The following is a 17,101-nucleotide window of genomic DNA, read 5'->3' on the forward strand; positions in this document are numbered from 1 at the left end:
TCAAACTAAATGAAGGAGCTAGCAGAGGGAGCATTAAAGACACTCAGAGCCTGCAATGGCATTACCATAATCTCTAGGCTGTGCCAAGTTCAACAAGATGCCCGCTAGACCGTAGCTTGCTTGGTCTGAGCTCATAATGAAGCCTGGCCCTAAATTGCAGGTGCTTTTGGGTGACAGAGGGAGAACAGTTAGGGTTAGAAGCACAATTCGACCTCAGGAACATTCCTGAGGTCCTCCCGATCCAGTGCAAGCCTAACCTTGACCGCGTGGCATTAACCCTTAACAGTTAACTACTCCTGGATTTTTTTGCCAAAGATATTGATTATCAATGACCAATGGGACGCCAGAAATAACACCTTTTACCGGTGCCCTGCTCCGAAAATCAAAGCTGTTCACTTCATGCATCAATATTTTTTGCGAGCCACAATGCACGCTCCTTTTGCTCTTTAGATACACACGATATCAACACCATACCACTCCTGGTTACTATTATTGCATCCACTTTTCCCAACGCCTTCTTCACCATCCTTGTGACTTCCAAAGGGTTTCCCAAATACACATCTTTATCCCCCAAAAATTGCTACAACAAGGAATGATTCATTTTTCCAAAACAATTTTTTCCCTTTTTGTTCCATTCTTGGACTTTTTTCGCTAACTGTACTCTACCGCTTTCAGCTTCAAATTACACTTCTGCTTCCGCCATCTCACAGTCCTCCTCCAATGCCAGTCGTGGCCCAGCACACAACTGATTTCTGATCCCTTATTCTTCTTCTTCTTCATCTTCTTTGGACTTTATATGGCGATTGGCAACCAACTAAGAATCGGAACCCATTTTCGCCTAAAATGACATACCCAAATCTAACTGCATGTAGCTCAGGACCTGCAGTAAGGATCTGCATATTCTTGATAACATTTGAAAGGAAACACTTTGAAGTTTGTGTAAATGTGAAATGAATGTAGGAGAATATAACACAATAGATCTGGTAAAAGATAATACAAAGAAAAAAAACACGATTTTGTTTTGTTTGTACCATCATCTTTGAAATGCAAGAGAAAGGCCATAATGTATTATTCCAGCCCAGGAGCAATTTAGATTTTGGCCAATAGATGGCAGCAGTGTGTAGGCAAAGTTTTGGACTGATCCAATGAACCATTGCATATCTGTTCAAAATGTTATATCAAGACTGCCCAAATGTGCGTAATTGGTTTATTAATACATTTTCAAGTTCATAATTGTGCACTCTCCTCAAACAATAGCATGGTATTCTTTAACTGTAATAGCTACTGTAAATTGGACAGTGCAGTTAGAGTAACAAGAATTTAAGCTTTCTGCCAATATCAGATATGTCTATGTCCTGGGAAATTTTCTTGTTCCTTACAACCTCATGCTAATCGCATTAGCCTACATTAGTTCAACCGTCCCGTGGACGCGACACTGATCCTGAAGCTGACTTGCCAAGATAAATAAAGGTTAAATAAAAAATATGACTGAGCTTATGTGTGACACGGGTGCAACTTTTACTGGGGACGGAGGGTGGCATGTCCCCCCCACATTCTGAAAATGCATTTAGTATCACATTGGAATATGATACAAAACGAGGCAAGGGTGTGCTTTAGGACCATGTGGACGCCTCCGAGTGGTCGGGTAGACTGTTTGGAGTCTTTATCCTATTGGATAAAAATAATATAACAAGAAGAAGAATCATGTCCCCCCCACTTCTAAATCCAAAGTTGTCCCCCTGGTGTGACATACTGTATACTCATGCTGGCCACACCGCTCGCATTCAAAATACATTTATACATACATGTTATTCAATAATTTCATTCAAACTGCTAGCGCTTGTCAACGAGCGTCTGCATAGCCAGGTGCTAAAACAGAACATAGTTCTATTTTTGACACTTGTCACACTGCAAGTCCCTCCTCTCCCATCCCCTCATTGGTTTTTAGGAGCAAATACCCACGTGGGTGATTGGAAGATGAACTGAGTTCCACACTCCAGTCCAGTTGGTGGTGGTGGTATTGCACCTTAAGAACAAATTATTATTTACAATGACGGCCTTCCCCGGCCAAACTCTAACCCAGACGACGTTGGGCCAATTGTGTGCCACCCAATCATGGCCGGATGTGATACATAGTCAGATAGTCTGAAGAGATGGAGATGCTTTGCACGTGGAAACATAGTGCCACATTCAAAGCAACTGCCTGAACCGATGGCAGACACCTGACATTCCTTACCCCAGAATGGACAAGTCACTCAGATCCCTGATACAGAGTTCACATTTTAATATGGGAAACAAAGTTCTATAGATTTATATATATCTTTTTAGAATTGTACCCCACTTTTTCTCCCCAATTGTTAGTAGTTACTATCTTGTCTCATCGCTACAACTCCTGCTCGGGAGAGACGAAGGTCGAGAGCCAACTAAGCCACAATGCTTCTTAACACAGTGCGCATCCAACCCAGAAGCACCAATGTATCGGAGGTAACACCATGCACCTAGTGACCAGGTCAGCGTACAATGTGCCCGGCCCGCCACAGGAGTCACTAGTGCACGATGAGACAAGGATATCCCTACCGGCCAAACCCTCCCGAACCTGGATGACACTAGGCCAATTGTGCGTCGTCCCACAGACCTCCCAGTCATGGCCGGCTGCAACAGAGCCTGGGCTCGAACCCAGAGTCTCTGGTGGAACACTGCGATGCAATGCTTTAGACCACTGCACCACCCGGGAGGCCTTAGTTCTATAGATTTTGATAGAAACTTACCTTTAACCTTAGTTGAAATTTAATTTAGTTGAAATGATATCCATCAATCCCAGTCTAGAAGGTGCCAAACATATTGCTTCCTTATAGTTTTCAGTCACAGGAATGGGCATAAGTATTCTTTGTGCACATAACATGCTTTCAGAAATGGCCATATTCTGTCATGGTTAAACAACTGAGGTTGAATGGCAAGAGATGATTGTTTTTCAGTCCTTACCTGTTTCTTGGTGCTTTGCGCTGTAGCTGAGTTTGTATCATGGCTTCTGTGTTCATGCATCACACACACAGACACACTGATCAGTACAACAGTAGTTCTACAAAAGCCTGTCATGATGAGAGTAGATTCGCTCCTTCAGCTGCATGGTCACTTCAACCAGGTCTATCCTTCCTTGGGGTAGGACATTCCTTGGGAGAGTGGAGGTGAGCTGCACAGTAAAGAGGCCAGAGACACCAGACAGGATCTGACTGATTTGAGCTGACCGATGAGGCAAAGATCAGATGCCACATCTCCAGCTCCAGCATATGGGCAGCTTTGACCAGAGGGAGCAGCTTAAAGTCCTCCTGTCTTCAGTTCCTCAACCAACTCAGCTAAAATTGTGTTTCTCTTCAGAATTGGTCTTGGAGTGAAGGTCTGTCTGCACTGAGGACAGCTGAAGATCTTTGAGGAGTCATCTTCACCCCAGCACCCCCTGATACAGCCCGTACAGTAGCTGTGTCCACTGGGGATAGCTACTGGTTCCTTCAAATTGAGTAGCAGAATTGCTCTCTATCCGAGGACCTGTTTGTGCCATTCTCTACCACAGAGGCAGAGGGAGATTGCATCAACTTCTCTGGAGCAGACTGTGGCATCTCATTTATAAACCAATATATATAAGGCAGCAACCCACAACCACACCTCCTACAGCAGTTTGGGATGTGGGTGGGATGCTTGTGTGTGTGTGTGTGTGTGTGCGTGTGTGTGTGTGTTTTGAGAGAGATCAGGAGAGAGATTGAGAAATAATCTTGGTGTTAATGGTTTACTTTTATAATGAACAAGGACTGTTGCGGAAAATGATAATCAAGTGAGAGAGACTACCTTGTTTTCTTCTTGAGGCAATGAGTTGTGGGTCACTCCTCTTTTCATTTTGCTGCAGCTAGCAACTGGAAGGAGTTCAACGAACACTTAAACTGGACAGTTTTATCTCAATTTCTTAATTCAGACTCAATCATGGACACTCTTACGGACAGTTGTGGCTGCTTTGTGTGATGTATTGTTGTCTCTACCTTCTTGCCCTTTGTGCATTTGTCTGTGCCTAATAATGTTTATACCATGTTTTGCGCTGCTACCATGTTGTGTCGCTACCATTCTGTGTTGTCACGTGTTGCTGCCTTGCTATGTTAGGTCTCTTTGGTCTCTCTTTATGTAGTGTTGTGTTGTCTCTCTCGCTGTGATTTGTCCTATATGTATATTGTATTGTAGCTAGAGTGGAACCATTCCTTTAAAGAAACACAGCATTAGTAGATACAGAAATGTCTTACTATTGTTAAACATTAACTATTAATATTAAACAACTCAAGTAAATATGTCATTTCTCCCTCACAGGACACAAGCACAAGTAAATAGTTACAGACACAAGAAGACTGGTCTTTAATAATATATCACATGGCTTTTATTGAACACTGGATTATATTCTCCCAAAACACTGATGTGGTAGAGGCACATTGTCAACAGGCACAGTGGAATAAAAAAAAAACTAAACAAAAGGACATGTCATGTATCAGTAACAGCAGGAAGTAGAGCCGAAGACAATGCCGCGAAAAGATCTCCCTCTCTATGACAAAGTGGACATTCTCATCCACGAGAGCACAGTAGTACAGTACTACAAACCAATGGGCCAGATTAAAGATAATACATGTAACTAACAACTTTCTTTTTTATTCTAAGATGTTTGTTTTTTTTAGAGCTCATCACCGACAGAGAATGAGTTAGAGCAAACAAGTGTCAAACAGTAAATGCGCATGACCTTTTGAATATAGTCTTTCAACATACAATAAACTCTTGACCAAACAGCTTGGCAGAATATGAAAATATATTTTTTAAAAATGTGAAAACAGGAATATAAAATCACCAAAAAGCTAGGCTAACACACAACTTAACATGAATTCCTAAACTTTAATTTTTTTCAAACTTTGGAGCAGTGTACACATGTTCCAGGAATTACTTAAGGGTTTGAATGCCATTTTTGTTGTTGTTACTTCTTAACTCCAAACTAGGCAGGTGTGAGTTGTTCTGTAAACTAAATATTACATCTACTAACAGTATTTCAATCATTTCTAAAAAGCCATGCTTATAAAAAAGACCATTCAAAGTTAAGATTGAACTATAGTAACATCAACATACTCAATAAATCCATCCCGTCTATGGAACGCTGTGTGTGTTTGTGTGTCAGATAATCAGAGATAAAACTAAAAAAAAATTAAAAAAATATCTGGTCCATCTAATCTGAGTTCTTGGGTCCATAACACCATCATTGTATAAGGATGTTTTCCTTTGCATGAAATACCACAGCAATTCCCTCAATGTATAGTCCTTCTCTGGGTGAGTAGGTGACCTCTGTCTGAACATTGATATATAAATGACGCAAAATACAGTAAGCAGTTTATTTCGTTACCTCTTCATTTCTACTCCTCAACCTCTCTCTACATTGTAATCAAATCAACTACCTCCCTCTTCCTTCCTCTTACACAGTAACAAACACCAGTCGGGCAGAGTAGATCAGGTCTGCCAGGTAGAGCACAAGGTTAACTGCGGTGAGCACAGCCACAGCCATCTGCCTGTCCCAGTCGCACAGCCCTGCATATCTGCCACAGCCATAGGGCCTGGAGGATCCCCCGTGCTTCTTGTCAAACTTAAAAATGGGCCAGATGATGGTGGCGGAGAGGTACATGGCGACAGCCAGAACGGCGTAGGCAGACAGGAAGCGGGCAAAGGGGAAGGGCAGGCAGCCGGTGCACTCACAGATACACAGCACTATAATGGCCGCTGACAGGATGAAACAGATGCAGAAGACGGCCAGGCACCACCTCAGTGCATCGTGTGAGTCGTAGGACACTGGGTCGCTGATGAAGACGAAGATGACGCAGGCTACAAAAGTCTCACACACCTTCAGCAGACCCGGGGCGGTGGCCATGTAACCTGCTACCTCTCCTGGCCTGGCTTTGCTGATGCTCACCTCACAAATGTAAGCGATGGTTGCCAGGCAGGAGAAGACGGTGGCCACAATGCGGTAGTTTTGAGTCTCGCTGCGGTAGGTCTGGCCCTTGAGGAAGTAGAGGGGGAAGATGATGGAGGCAGAGAGGCAGAGCAGGGAGGCGTAGCAGGCAAAGGTGATGGGGAAGTTCTTCCAGGAGACAGGGGCACGGGTCTGCAGGCCAAACAGCTCCACCAGCAGCACCAGCAGGGTCCCAGCGAAGCTGAAGGCCCAGCAGAACACACACCAGTCCCCTGTGCCATGGGAGAGGTTGGCCCCATGGACGGTCACAGCAAAGGCCACACAGGAGAACACCAGAGCACACAAACGCACCCAAAACAGGGGGTTGGAGTGCACCACTACTATCGGCATGATGGGATATGGATGATGCTTGACAACTAGAATGGGTTAGATTAAAGTGAAAGGCTGAATAGGCTAGAGATGAGATATTTATATGGAATACTGTAGGACTACTGTTCTTGGTGCATCGGGTGCAGAGGGATCTTCTAAGGAGACACAGAATTGAGAGCAGCTTCAGTAACAAAGAACAAATTAACAGAATGCATTCATATAAAAACAATAATGTTCTAATGGCAAGTCTTGATTCCATTATGGTTTTCATAAAACATTCGTAATGGTGTATCATATTTGACGACATGAGGGCAACAGTTATATTTTCTTTCCAATATCTCCTTGTAATTTTAACATAATAATGGGTGACAATACACAAAAGTTTATCAATTAAATCATGGATTTCGCATTTTAAAAACCATGTACAGTTGAAGTCAGAAGTTGACATACACTTAGGTTGGTGTCATTAAAACTTCAACCACTCCACAATTTTCTTGTTAACAAACTATAGTTTTGGAATGCCGGTTAGGACATCTACTTTGTGCATGACACAAATCATTTTTCCAACAATTGTTTACAGACAGATTATTTCACTTATAATTCACTGTATCACAATTCCAGTGGGTCAGAAGAAAACATACAATAATTTGACTGTGCCTTTAAACAGCTTGGGAAATTCCAGAAAATGATGTCATGGCTTTAGAAGCTTCTGATAGGCTAATTGACAACATTTGAGTCAATTTGAGGTGTACCTGTGGATGTATTTCAGGGCCTACTTTCAAACTCAGTGCCTCTTTGCTTGACATCATGGGAAAATCAGTTTTAATAACTCCAACCTAAGTGTATGTAACCTTCCGACTTCAACTGTATAAGAGGATGTGAAAGTATAGGTTCCTTCTTTTCATTTTCATTCTCTGAGAAGGCTTTATCAGCTGAGGGATTCCTGTTCTAAAAGTCAGTGAGTCAGTGTCACTGGACATGCATGCTTTTACCCCCCACCCCCTCTTTTCAGACAGGCGTGGTGCTGAGAGACCCCCACCCGAACTCACAGCCAATCTGTCATCAGTCACTAACAGTCTCATTATCCAGAGACACTCAGGCCTAAGTAACTATTGCTCCCTCCCACTCCCCCAAGCCACTCTCTCCTCCAGTCCCCTCCACAAATGGTAAAGAGTCTATGCTCCCAGATTACATAACGTAGGAGAGACTAAAAGAGACACACCTGTTTACATTAACAAAATGTCTTGTTCAAACAGCAGGGGACAGAGAGTGGGAGCAAGAGGGAAGGGATATGGATAGAGAGAAATAGAGGAAACAGACAGATGATAAAGATGTTAAACTATGGACAAACTCAAAGTGAGAGTGACCAAAGCAGTCAGTCAGAACAGGCTAGTTGAAGTAAGTAAAATGGGGAAATCCCTGTGCCTTAATCTCAGAAAGGCACACTTTAAACACAACGATGAAGAGGAATAGCAGAACAGTGAGTCACCTCCCTCTCTCATTCTCTCTCTCTCTCTCGTGCACCCTCCCTCTTGTAAGATTTTCCAACTCGTTTATTTATCCCAGCTATGCAGACTACTGCCGAACTGCTGAGTCAAAAGGTGCCAAGTCCCCTCTCCCGATCTCTCTTTTTTTCATATTTGACTATTTTACCTTCATAAATCTCTCTCTTTCTGTATCCCTCTCTTTTTCTGTCTCTCTATCAAAGAGAAACACTAATCACGTAAACCACTTAAAATAAACCTATGGGAGGAAGTAGTGGAAAAATCCATCCACTCCCAGCCATTACTTGGTACTTATGAAATCATGTTAGGAAAATGGGTAAGCCACCTTTTAGGGGGTGGCATGGAAAAGGCAGCCTTTCCTTTAGAGAGGTGCTTAAAATAGGCTCATAGGCTCACACATAGCCTGGACAGGAGGGGAAACAGGATATACAATAGCATACTTTTGCACAGTCACACACACACAAGCTTGAGGGTGAAGAGGGCAGGCTCAGTGTTTGTTTGAGGCAGGGGTCAAGAGCGTTGTCATGACACAACATGGTTAACTCGATTTCACCCTTAATCCAGATAAAGAGCCATAGGCTCCCAGACTGCTGGGCATAGACACAAGGGACTCTAGTCTGTCAGCTAATGATCCCACAATGGAGGGAGGGAGAAAGGGAGAGAGGGAGAAAAAGTGAAATAGAGGCACAATACAGTGATGTAAACTGGAGTCACTGAATACCATAATATTGAGATATTTTAGTCACTGAGGATGTGACAGAAATACCCTTGGCCCTGATGTACTGTATTGTTAAAACCAACGTGTCCAAAATGTTCACGTTGTTTCACCATGCTCCATAGGTGAGCTGGTCAGATGCAACAATATAGGGGGAAATATTTGTGTTATAACAAGTGTCCTGATCAATAGTAGGTACTATAGGAACGCCTGCACCCACATTCCCACAAACTACCAGAGCCCTCATAATCAAAATATTCATCTGAAATCGTTTCACTACTTTCCTGTTATTCTGACAGCCGTAGCCTACTGTTATCCTTCCGTTATTCTGGTTGCTCATTGACAACCACAGTCTGGGGTGGGTGTGACGCTCAATTGTGCCGCGCCCTGGAGTTTCTCAGTGTTCGAACAAAACGAGCGTATCCCCCCATCAAGTCATTCATATGAGGCAAAAGACATTTAAATGGCAAAACAGTTTTACAACACCGCAGAAGTTATTTTCGTGACTATCCCGGTGTCCAAAATACTTCTAGGCTATTTGATGTGCAAAAGGGATGTTTCAATTGCATAGTGTAGAAAGCTGACTATGAAAGATAAACAACAAAAACTGTAAAAGGCATGCAGTTAGAACGTGTTTAAAACTATAAAAGGCATGCAGTTAGGACGTGTTCAAAACTATAAAAGGAATGCAGTTAGGACACGTTACAACTGGTTGTACAATTTGTAGTCATCGTGTTGAAAAAAAAAAAAACTCTCGAATAGACCTCTATATTTCACAATCTCAAATATAACACTGTAACCCAAATGTATTACCTTTGTTACGTTGTGGCTGCAATATCCTCAGTTCTCTCTCAGGATCTCCAATCGAATGGGAGTTTGCAAGCGTAGCCCTCCTAGTCCGTTCTTCCTAGTCATAGTAAGAAAAGCACATCCACCCAGCTCCCCGCCCAGTGCAAACCAAATTAGGTATCAAATGTCGCCATCATCTTTCTACTGCGCGCCATCCCATCCCTCCTCCACGCAAAATTGCACTCGACTAAGTAGGCTAGTTTCTAAGATGAATTGATTGTACGTTTTCTGTAGGCTACAAGTGTGTTGCCAAATTCTAGAAGTCTGGATCTGTGCCTCCTCCATCAATAGGTCAGTATCTGAATAATCACTATATTAACAACCTGATATACACAGTGCCTTCAGCAAGTATTCACACTACTTTAGATGTTCCACATTTTGTTGTGTTACAGCAGGCCTGGGCATTTTCCATGGAGGGCCACATTAGAATATACTTTTGGCATTGCAGGCCAGAATCATATTACAGGATTATACATCTTGACAGATATATCTACTATAAATGACATCCAGATATGCTACTTATTTTACTTTTTTTAACATGCAGAAATAAACCACATCCATGTTCTCCTTTGGTAGATGGGTAACAAATAAAAAGCAGACATTGAATATCCCTTTGAGCATGGTGAAGTTATTAATTTCACTTTGGATGGTGTATAAATACAACCAATCACTAGAAAGATACAGGCGTCCTACCTAACTCAGTTGCTGGAGAGGAAGGAAACCGCTCAGGGATTTTACCAAGAGGCCCATGGTCTTAAACAGTTAAGAGTGTAATGGCTGTAATAGAAAACTGAGGATGGATCAACAACATTGTAGTTACTCCACAATACTAACCTAAACTACAGAGTGAAAAGAAGGAAGCCTGTACAGAAAACAAACTATTACAAAACATGCATCCTGTTTTGTAATAAGGCACTAAAGTAAAACTGTTAAAAATGTGGCAAAGGAATAGACTTTATGTCCTTATGTTTGGGGCAAATCCAACACAACCCATCACTGAGTGTGATGAGTGTCAATCTTCATATTTTCAACCATGGTGGTGGCTGCATCATGTTGTGGGTATGCTTGTCATCAGCAGGGACTGGGGATTTTTTTTAGGATGACAATAAACAGAATAGAGCTAAGCATAGACAAAATTAATGGAAGAAAACCTGGTTCAGTCTACTTTCCAGCAGACACTGGGAGAAAAAAAATTCACCTTTCAGCAATAACCTAAAAGACAAGGCCAAATATACACTGGATTTGCTTACCGAGATGACATTGATTGTTCATGAGTGGCCTAGTTACAGTTTAGACTTAAATCACCTTCAAAATTTATGGCAAGACTTGAAAATGGCTGTCTAGAAATGAACAACTAACTTGATAGAGCTAGAACAATTTTTAAAATAATAATGTGCAAATATTATACAATCCAGGTTCTTAGAGACTTACCCAGAAAGACTCACAGCTGTAATCGCTGCCAAGGGTGATTCTAACATGTATTGACTCAGGGGTGTGAATACTTAGGCTGAATTAGATATTTCTGTATTTCATCATCATCAATAAATTTGCAAACATTTCAAAATACATATTTTCACTTTGTCATTATGGGGTATTGTGTGTAAATGGGTGAAACAAAATCTATTTAATCCATTTTGAATTCAGGCTGTACCAACAAAAAGTGGAATAAGTCAAGGGGTATGAATACTCTCTGAAGGCACTGTAAATTAATGAAAATAATTACAGGTTTATTAATTCAACTGATTGTCATTTAGTTATTACAGTTTCATTTGGCATAATGGTTCATATTTATAGCAGGCAATGTCCTTCAAATGGTATAATATTACATCTGTAACCTATAACAATATGTTATCAGTCAATGGCTACCAAAAAATTATTTTGCAGGTACTTCTTTGTTGTCGTTGACATTATTTGTATATGTTGCTAAGAAACAGAGACAGTTCCCATGGAAACCACTATTTATTTACTCCCCTAATGACTAGTTTCTCAGAAACAGACTGAAGGCATCTGAAGTTTTACAATGCTGCACCACAAGTATGCAAGCACGCACACAACACACTCTCTCTCACACACACACTGGTGCCTGTTTGCAACTAAGGACTATGTCCACGAGCCCTCAGAACACCTGAGCCCTATACTACTAATGTAGTTTAAAGTTTTATTGTCACGTGGCACACAAGTGCAGTGAAATGCCTCTGGCAAGTTCAACTTTGGATTTCAAATTTATATTTAATTTAACTAGGCAAGTCAGTTAAGAACAAATTCTTATTTACAATGACGGCCTACCAAATAGAAAAAGGCCTCCTATGGGGATGGGGACTGGGATAAAAAAAAAGAAGAAGATATAGGACAAAACACACATCACAACAAGAGAGACACCACAACACTACATAAAGAGAGACCTAGAACAACAACATAGCATGGTAGCAACACCACATGACAACAACATGGTAGCAAGACAACGTGACAGCAGCACAACATGGTAGCTGCACAAAACATGGTACAAACATTACTGGGCAGAGACAACAGCACAAAGGCAAGAAGGTAGAGACAACATTACATCATGCGAAGCAGCCACAACTGTTAGTAAGAGTGTCCATGATTGAGTCTTTGAATGAAGGGATGGAGATAAAACTGTCCAGTTTGAGTGTTTTTTTGCAGCTCGTTCCAGTCACTAGCTACAGCGAACTGAAAAGAGGAGCGACCCAGGGATGTGTGTGCTTTGGGGACCTTTAACAGAATGTGACTGGCAGAACGGGTGTTGTATATGGGCTCCCGAGTGGCGCAGCAGTCTAAGGCACTGCATCTCAGTGCTAGAGGTGTCACTACAGACCCTGGTACGATTCCAGGCTGTATCACAACTGGCCGTGATGGGGAATTCCATAGGGCGGCGCACAATTGGCCCAGTGTTGTCTGGGTTAGGGTTTGGCCATCACTGTAAATACGTATTTGTTCTTAACTGACTTGACTAGTTAAATAAAATAAAAATGTGGAGGATGAGTGCTGCAGTAGGTATCCCAGATAGGGGGGAGTGAGGCCTAAGAGTGTTTTATAAAAAAGCATCAACCAGTCAATCAATCAAATTTATTCATAAAGCCCTTTTTACATCAGCCGATGTCACAAAGTGCTGTACAGAAACCCAGCCTAAAACCTCAAACAGCAAGCAATGCAGGGATAGAGGCACAGAAAAACTCCCTAGAAAGGCAGGAACCTAGGAAGAAACCAGGCTATGAGGGGTGACCAGTTCTCTTCTGGCTGTGCAAGGTGGAGATTATAACAGTACATGGCCAAGATGTTCAAACACTCATATATATGACCAGCAGGGTCAAATAATAATAATCACTGTGGTTGTAGAGGGTGTAACAGGTCAGCACCTCAGGAGTAAATGTCAGTTGGCTTTTCATAGCCGATCATTCAAGAGACAGCAGGTGCGGTAGAGAGAAAGAGTAGAAAACAGCAGGTCTGGGACAGGTAGCACGTCCGGTGAACAGGTCAGGGTTACATAGCCGCAGGCAGAACAGTTGAAACTGGAGCAGCAGCGCGACCAGGTGGCAGGTGGACTGGGGACAGCAAGGAGTCATCAGGCCAGATAGTCCTGAGGCATGGTCCTAGGGCTCAGGTCCTCCAAGAGAAAAGAAAGAAAGAGAGAATTAGAGGGAGCATACTTAAATTCACACAGGACACCGGATAAGACAGAATGAATACTCCAGATATAACAGACTGACAGCATAATTACTGGAGGCTGAGACAGGATGAGGGGGGGTGAGACACTGTGGCCCCGTCCGGCCATAACCCCGAACAGGGCCAACCAGGCAGGATATAAATAAAATAAATATATTTTAAATATAACCCCACCCACTTTGCCAAAGCACAGACCCCACACCACTAGAGGGATATCTTCAACCACCAACTTCAACCAGCCGAGTATAGCCTACAAAGATCTCCCCCACGGCACGAAGGGGGGCGCCAAGGGGGGGGCCAAGGGGGCGCCAAGCCGAACAGGAAGATCACGTCAGTGACTCAACCCACTCAAGTGACGCACCCCTCCTAGGGACGGCATGGAAGAGCACCAGTAAGCCAGTGAGTCAGCCCCTGTAATAGGGTTAGAAGCAGAGAATCCCAGTGGAGAGAGGGGAACCGGCCAGGCAGAGACAGCAAGGGCAGTTAGTCGCTCCAGTGCCTCACCATTCACCTTCACACCCCTGGGCCAGACTACACTCAATAATAGGACCTACTGAAGAGATGAGTCTTCAATAAAGACTTAAAGGTTGAGACCGAGTCTGCATCTCTCACATGGATAGGCAACCCATTCCATAAAAATTGAGCTCTATAGGAGAAAACCCTGCCTCCAGCTGTTTACTTAGAAATTCTAGGGACAATAAAGAGGCCTGCGTCTTGTGACCGTAGGGCAACGACCCCAAGCAATAGGACAACGACCCTAAGCACACGGCCAAGACAACGCAGGAGGGGCTTCGGAACAAGACTCTGAATGTCCCTGAGTGGCCAAGCCAGAGCCTGGACTTGAACCTGATTGAACATCTCTGGAGAGAACTGAAAATAGCTCTGCATCAACGCTCCCCATCCAACCTGATAGAGCTTGAGAGGTTCTGCAGAGAAGAATGGGAGAAACTCCCCAAATACAGGTGTGCCAAGCTTGTAGCGTCATACCCAAGAAGACTCGAGGCTGAAATCGCTGCCAAATGTGCTTCAACAAAGTACTAAGTAAAGGTGTCTGAATACTTATGTAAATGTGATATTTTTGCTCATTTATAAAAAATAAAAATAAAATGTCTAAAAACCTGTTTTTGCGTTGTCCTTATAGGGAATTATGTGTAGATTGATGAGGGAAAAAACTATTTAATCAATTTTAGAATAAGGCTGTGACGTAACAAAATGTGGAAAAGGTCTGAATACTTTCCGAACCGTAAATGGATGGGAGAGCTTCCTACTGCCTGAGTTATGTTGTTGATGTAAATTGAGAAGAGCCTGGGGCATAGGATCGAGCTTTGGGGTACTCCCTTGGTGACAGGCAATGGCTGAGACAGCAGATGTTCTGACTTTATACACTGCACTCTTTGAGAGAGGTAGTTAGCATGCCAAAGATCCTCAGAGACACCAATAGTCCTTAGCCGGCCCACAAGAATGGAATGGTCTTCCGTATGAAAAGCTTTGGCCAAGTCAATAAAAATAGTAGCACAACATTGCTTAGAATCTAGGGCAATGGTGACATAATTGTGGACCTTTAAGGTTGCAGTGACACATCAATAACCTGAGCGGAAACCAGATTGCATAGCAGAAAGAATACAATAGACTTCAAGAAAGCCAGTCAGTTGATTAATGACACGTTTTTCCAACACTTTTGATAAACACGGCAAAATAGAAATTGGCCTTTAAATAAAGGACAAACTGTGGCTGCCTTCCAAGCAATGGGAACCTCCCCAGATAGGAGAGACAGGTTAAAAAGGTCAGAGATAGGCTTGGTGATGATAGGGGCTGCAACCTTAAAGAAGAAAGGATCTAAACCATCTGACCCAGATGGTTTTTGGGGGTCTAGTTTAAGGAGTTCCTTTAGCACCTCGGACTCAGTGACTGCCTGCAGGGAGAAACTTTGTAGCGGGGCAGGGGAAGAGGGAGGAGCATCGGGGCTAATCGCATTAGAAGGGGTAGGAGATGAGGAAATGTTGGACGGGAAATGAGGCATGGCTGAGTCAAATAGGAATCCTGACTTAATGAAGTGGTGATTAAAGAGCTCAGCCATGTGCTCCTTGTCAGTAACAACCACATCATTAACATTAAGGGACATGGACAGCTGTGAGGAGGAGGGTTTATTCTCCAGGTCTTTAACCGTTTTCCAGAACTTCTTGGGGTTAGACCCACAGAGAGAGAACTGCTATCACGAAAACGGCTCACCTTTTCTGAGGACCAATTCAAATCAGATTCCGTCCCTCTTGCAAAAACTGCATCCTCATCCACATCATTTGCGGAATTACAACTGATTCAATATTTTGAATCTGTTTTTGTGTGCTAAAAAGTAGTAACGTTAAAATCACATTACACATTTTGTAATGACAAATGCATTTGAAACTTCATGCACAGTAAAACTTTTGTATGACTTATTATTTTATTTATAGGAGTTGGGAAAAAGGTGCTTGTGCATTGATAATATCATGACTTTCCAGTCCTGAGATGGAGATCGGGCGTGCCGGCTAGGCTAAGGTCTTAAGTTTTATGATGGTCATAAATACCTTCCCTTGCCAAGCAGTATGGAGGGAGAGACCTAAGTAGAACAAAGGATCATCTCCTGCCAAATCTCCTGCATCCCCAAAATTTGAGAATTAAACAATATTTCTATTTGTTAGAAATGGTCAGCGGAGACTAAAATAACCCTCAAGTTAAATTTGTTTTTATGTTGCGACATCATGAAAGACAGTATAACCACATAACTGTATCTCTGTCCTCACTTCTCAATTATGAGGTTTGCATCTGAATGAATGTTGTATAAAATTAATGATTAAGTATCAGAATACTTTTGAAAATATAGAAATGTAACTAAAGTCTTCTAAATTAGAATTTTTTTTTTTTATGTAAAGTTTATCCAGTCAGTAACCAAGCCCACGTGAGCACAGACATTATGCCAAACATAATGGAACACCCTTTTTCCCCAAGTGTTTAAAAGGACTTGCTGAAGAATTGACATATTAGACCAGTTACGTGCAGCGCCAACTGAATACGTTACAAATGGTTAAGAAATCTACCACTCTATAGACCAAGCAGACTAAGGTGTGAGCCAGATGTTGCAAAATGGTTTAAAACTACAACTCCACCAAAGGACAAGACCAGAGAATGTGAGAACGCTAATCCCCACGTTGAAATGGTTACATCTACAGAACAAGCCGAATGTTGCAAAATGGTTATAAACTATCGATCACTACAGAAGAAGCAAATCCTAGATGTCGCGTTATCAGTCTGCAGCTGAAAACATACGTAGCCCAGGAAGAGAACACCGGAAACCTCTGAAGCATTCTAACGAGATCAACTATAAGAACTACTGTAAAAGGTATGTCGAAGTATCAATTCTTACCACCACCACGACTTCTACCTAAGGACATGGTGATCTCTGGTGACTGAACCAGAGTCATACACCCAACATCTCCGAGACCAAAGGATTTCGACGATCAAGGCCAGCTCAATCGTAAATATATAAATTGCATTCTCTTTTTCCAAATGAGCAGTTATTAGAGTGCTTAAGATTTTGTATTTTCGTGAGCGCAGCTTCCCAATGTCTGATAGAGTAACTCCTTTGTCTCCCTTTCTCCCCCCTTCTCTCTCTGAATTCGCCACCGTGTTATAACCACTGTCCTGTTTTGTTAGTCTTCTAGAGACTGTTTACTGTATGTTGTTAGTGTGTATTCTGTAATTGTTTAATTAGTTAGTAAATACATAATTGACCTAATTTGTGTATCGCTGATTCATCCATAAAGTAGGGTTCGTGCAGACTACAAGAAAGTATGACGTTCAGAATGTCCGATGAGGTAATAATACCTTAATAAGTGACTGTCGATAAGATATGAAAATATCTGAAGAGAGTTCAATTCGGGAAATAGTAACTCTAAACATCATTTTTCCGTGGTGCCCCGACTTCATAGTTAATTCATGTTTACATGATTAGTTTAATCATGTAATAAT

At 42.2% G+C, this 17,101-nt stretch overlaps 1 protein-coding gene across 1 annotated transcript; it reads right to left on the reverse strand.

Moving 5' to 3' along the window:
• Positions 1-4,390: 4,390 nt before the first annotated feature.
• On the reverse strand, positions 4,391-9,494 carry LOC115102797 (myeloid-associated differentiation marker homolog). Its single transcript, XM_029623099.2, has 2 exons — positions 9,380-9,494; positions 4,391-6,501 (listed from the first exon to the last, which is right to left on the reverse strand). The coding sequence occupies exon 2, from the start codon at positions 6,365-6,367 to the stop codon at positions 5,486-5,488; it is 882 nt and encodes a 293-aa protein (XP_029478959.1). The 5' UTR covers positions 6,368-6,501; positions 9,380-9,494; the 3' UTR covers positions 4,391-5,485.
• Positions 9,495-17,101: the final 7,607 nt, after the last annotated feature.

This window comes from Oncorhynchus nerka, linkage group LG20, assembly GCF_034236695.1.
Source record: "Oncorhynchus nerka isolate Pitt River linkage group LG20, Oner_Uvic_2.0, whole genome shotgun sequence".
Classification (NCBI taxonomy): Eukaryota; Metazoa; Chordata; class Actinopteri; order Salmoniformes; family Salmonidae; genus Oncorhynchus; species Oncorhynchus nerka.

What these genes read in the sequence shown, in the direction of transcription:
- LOC115102797 (XM_029623099.2), bottom strand. Translation starts at nt 6,367, where the DNA reads ATGCCGATAGTAGTGGTGCACTCCAACCCCCTGTTTTGGGTGCGTTTG.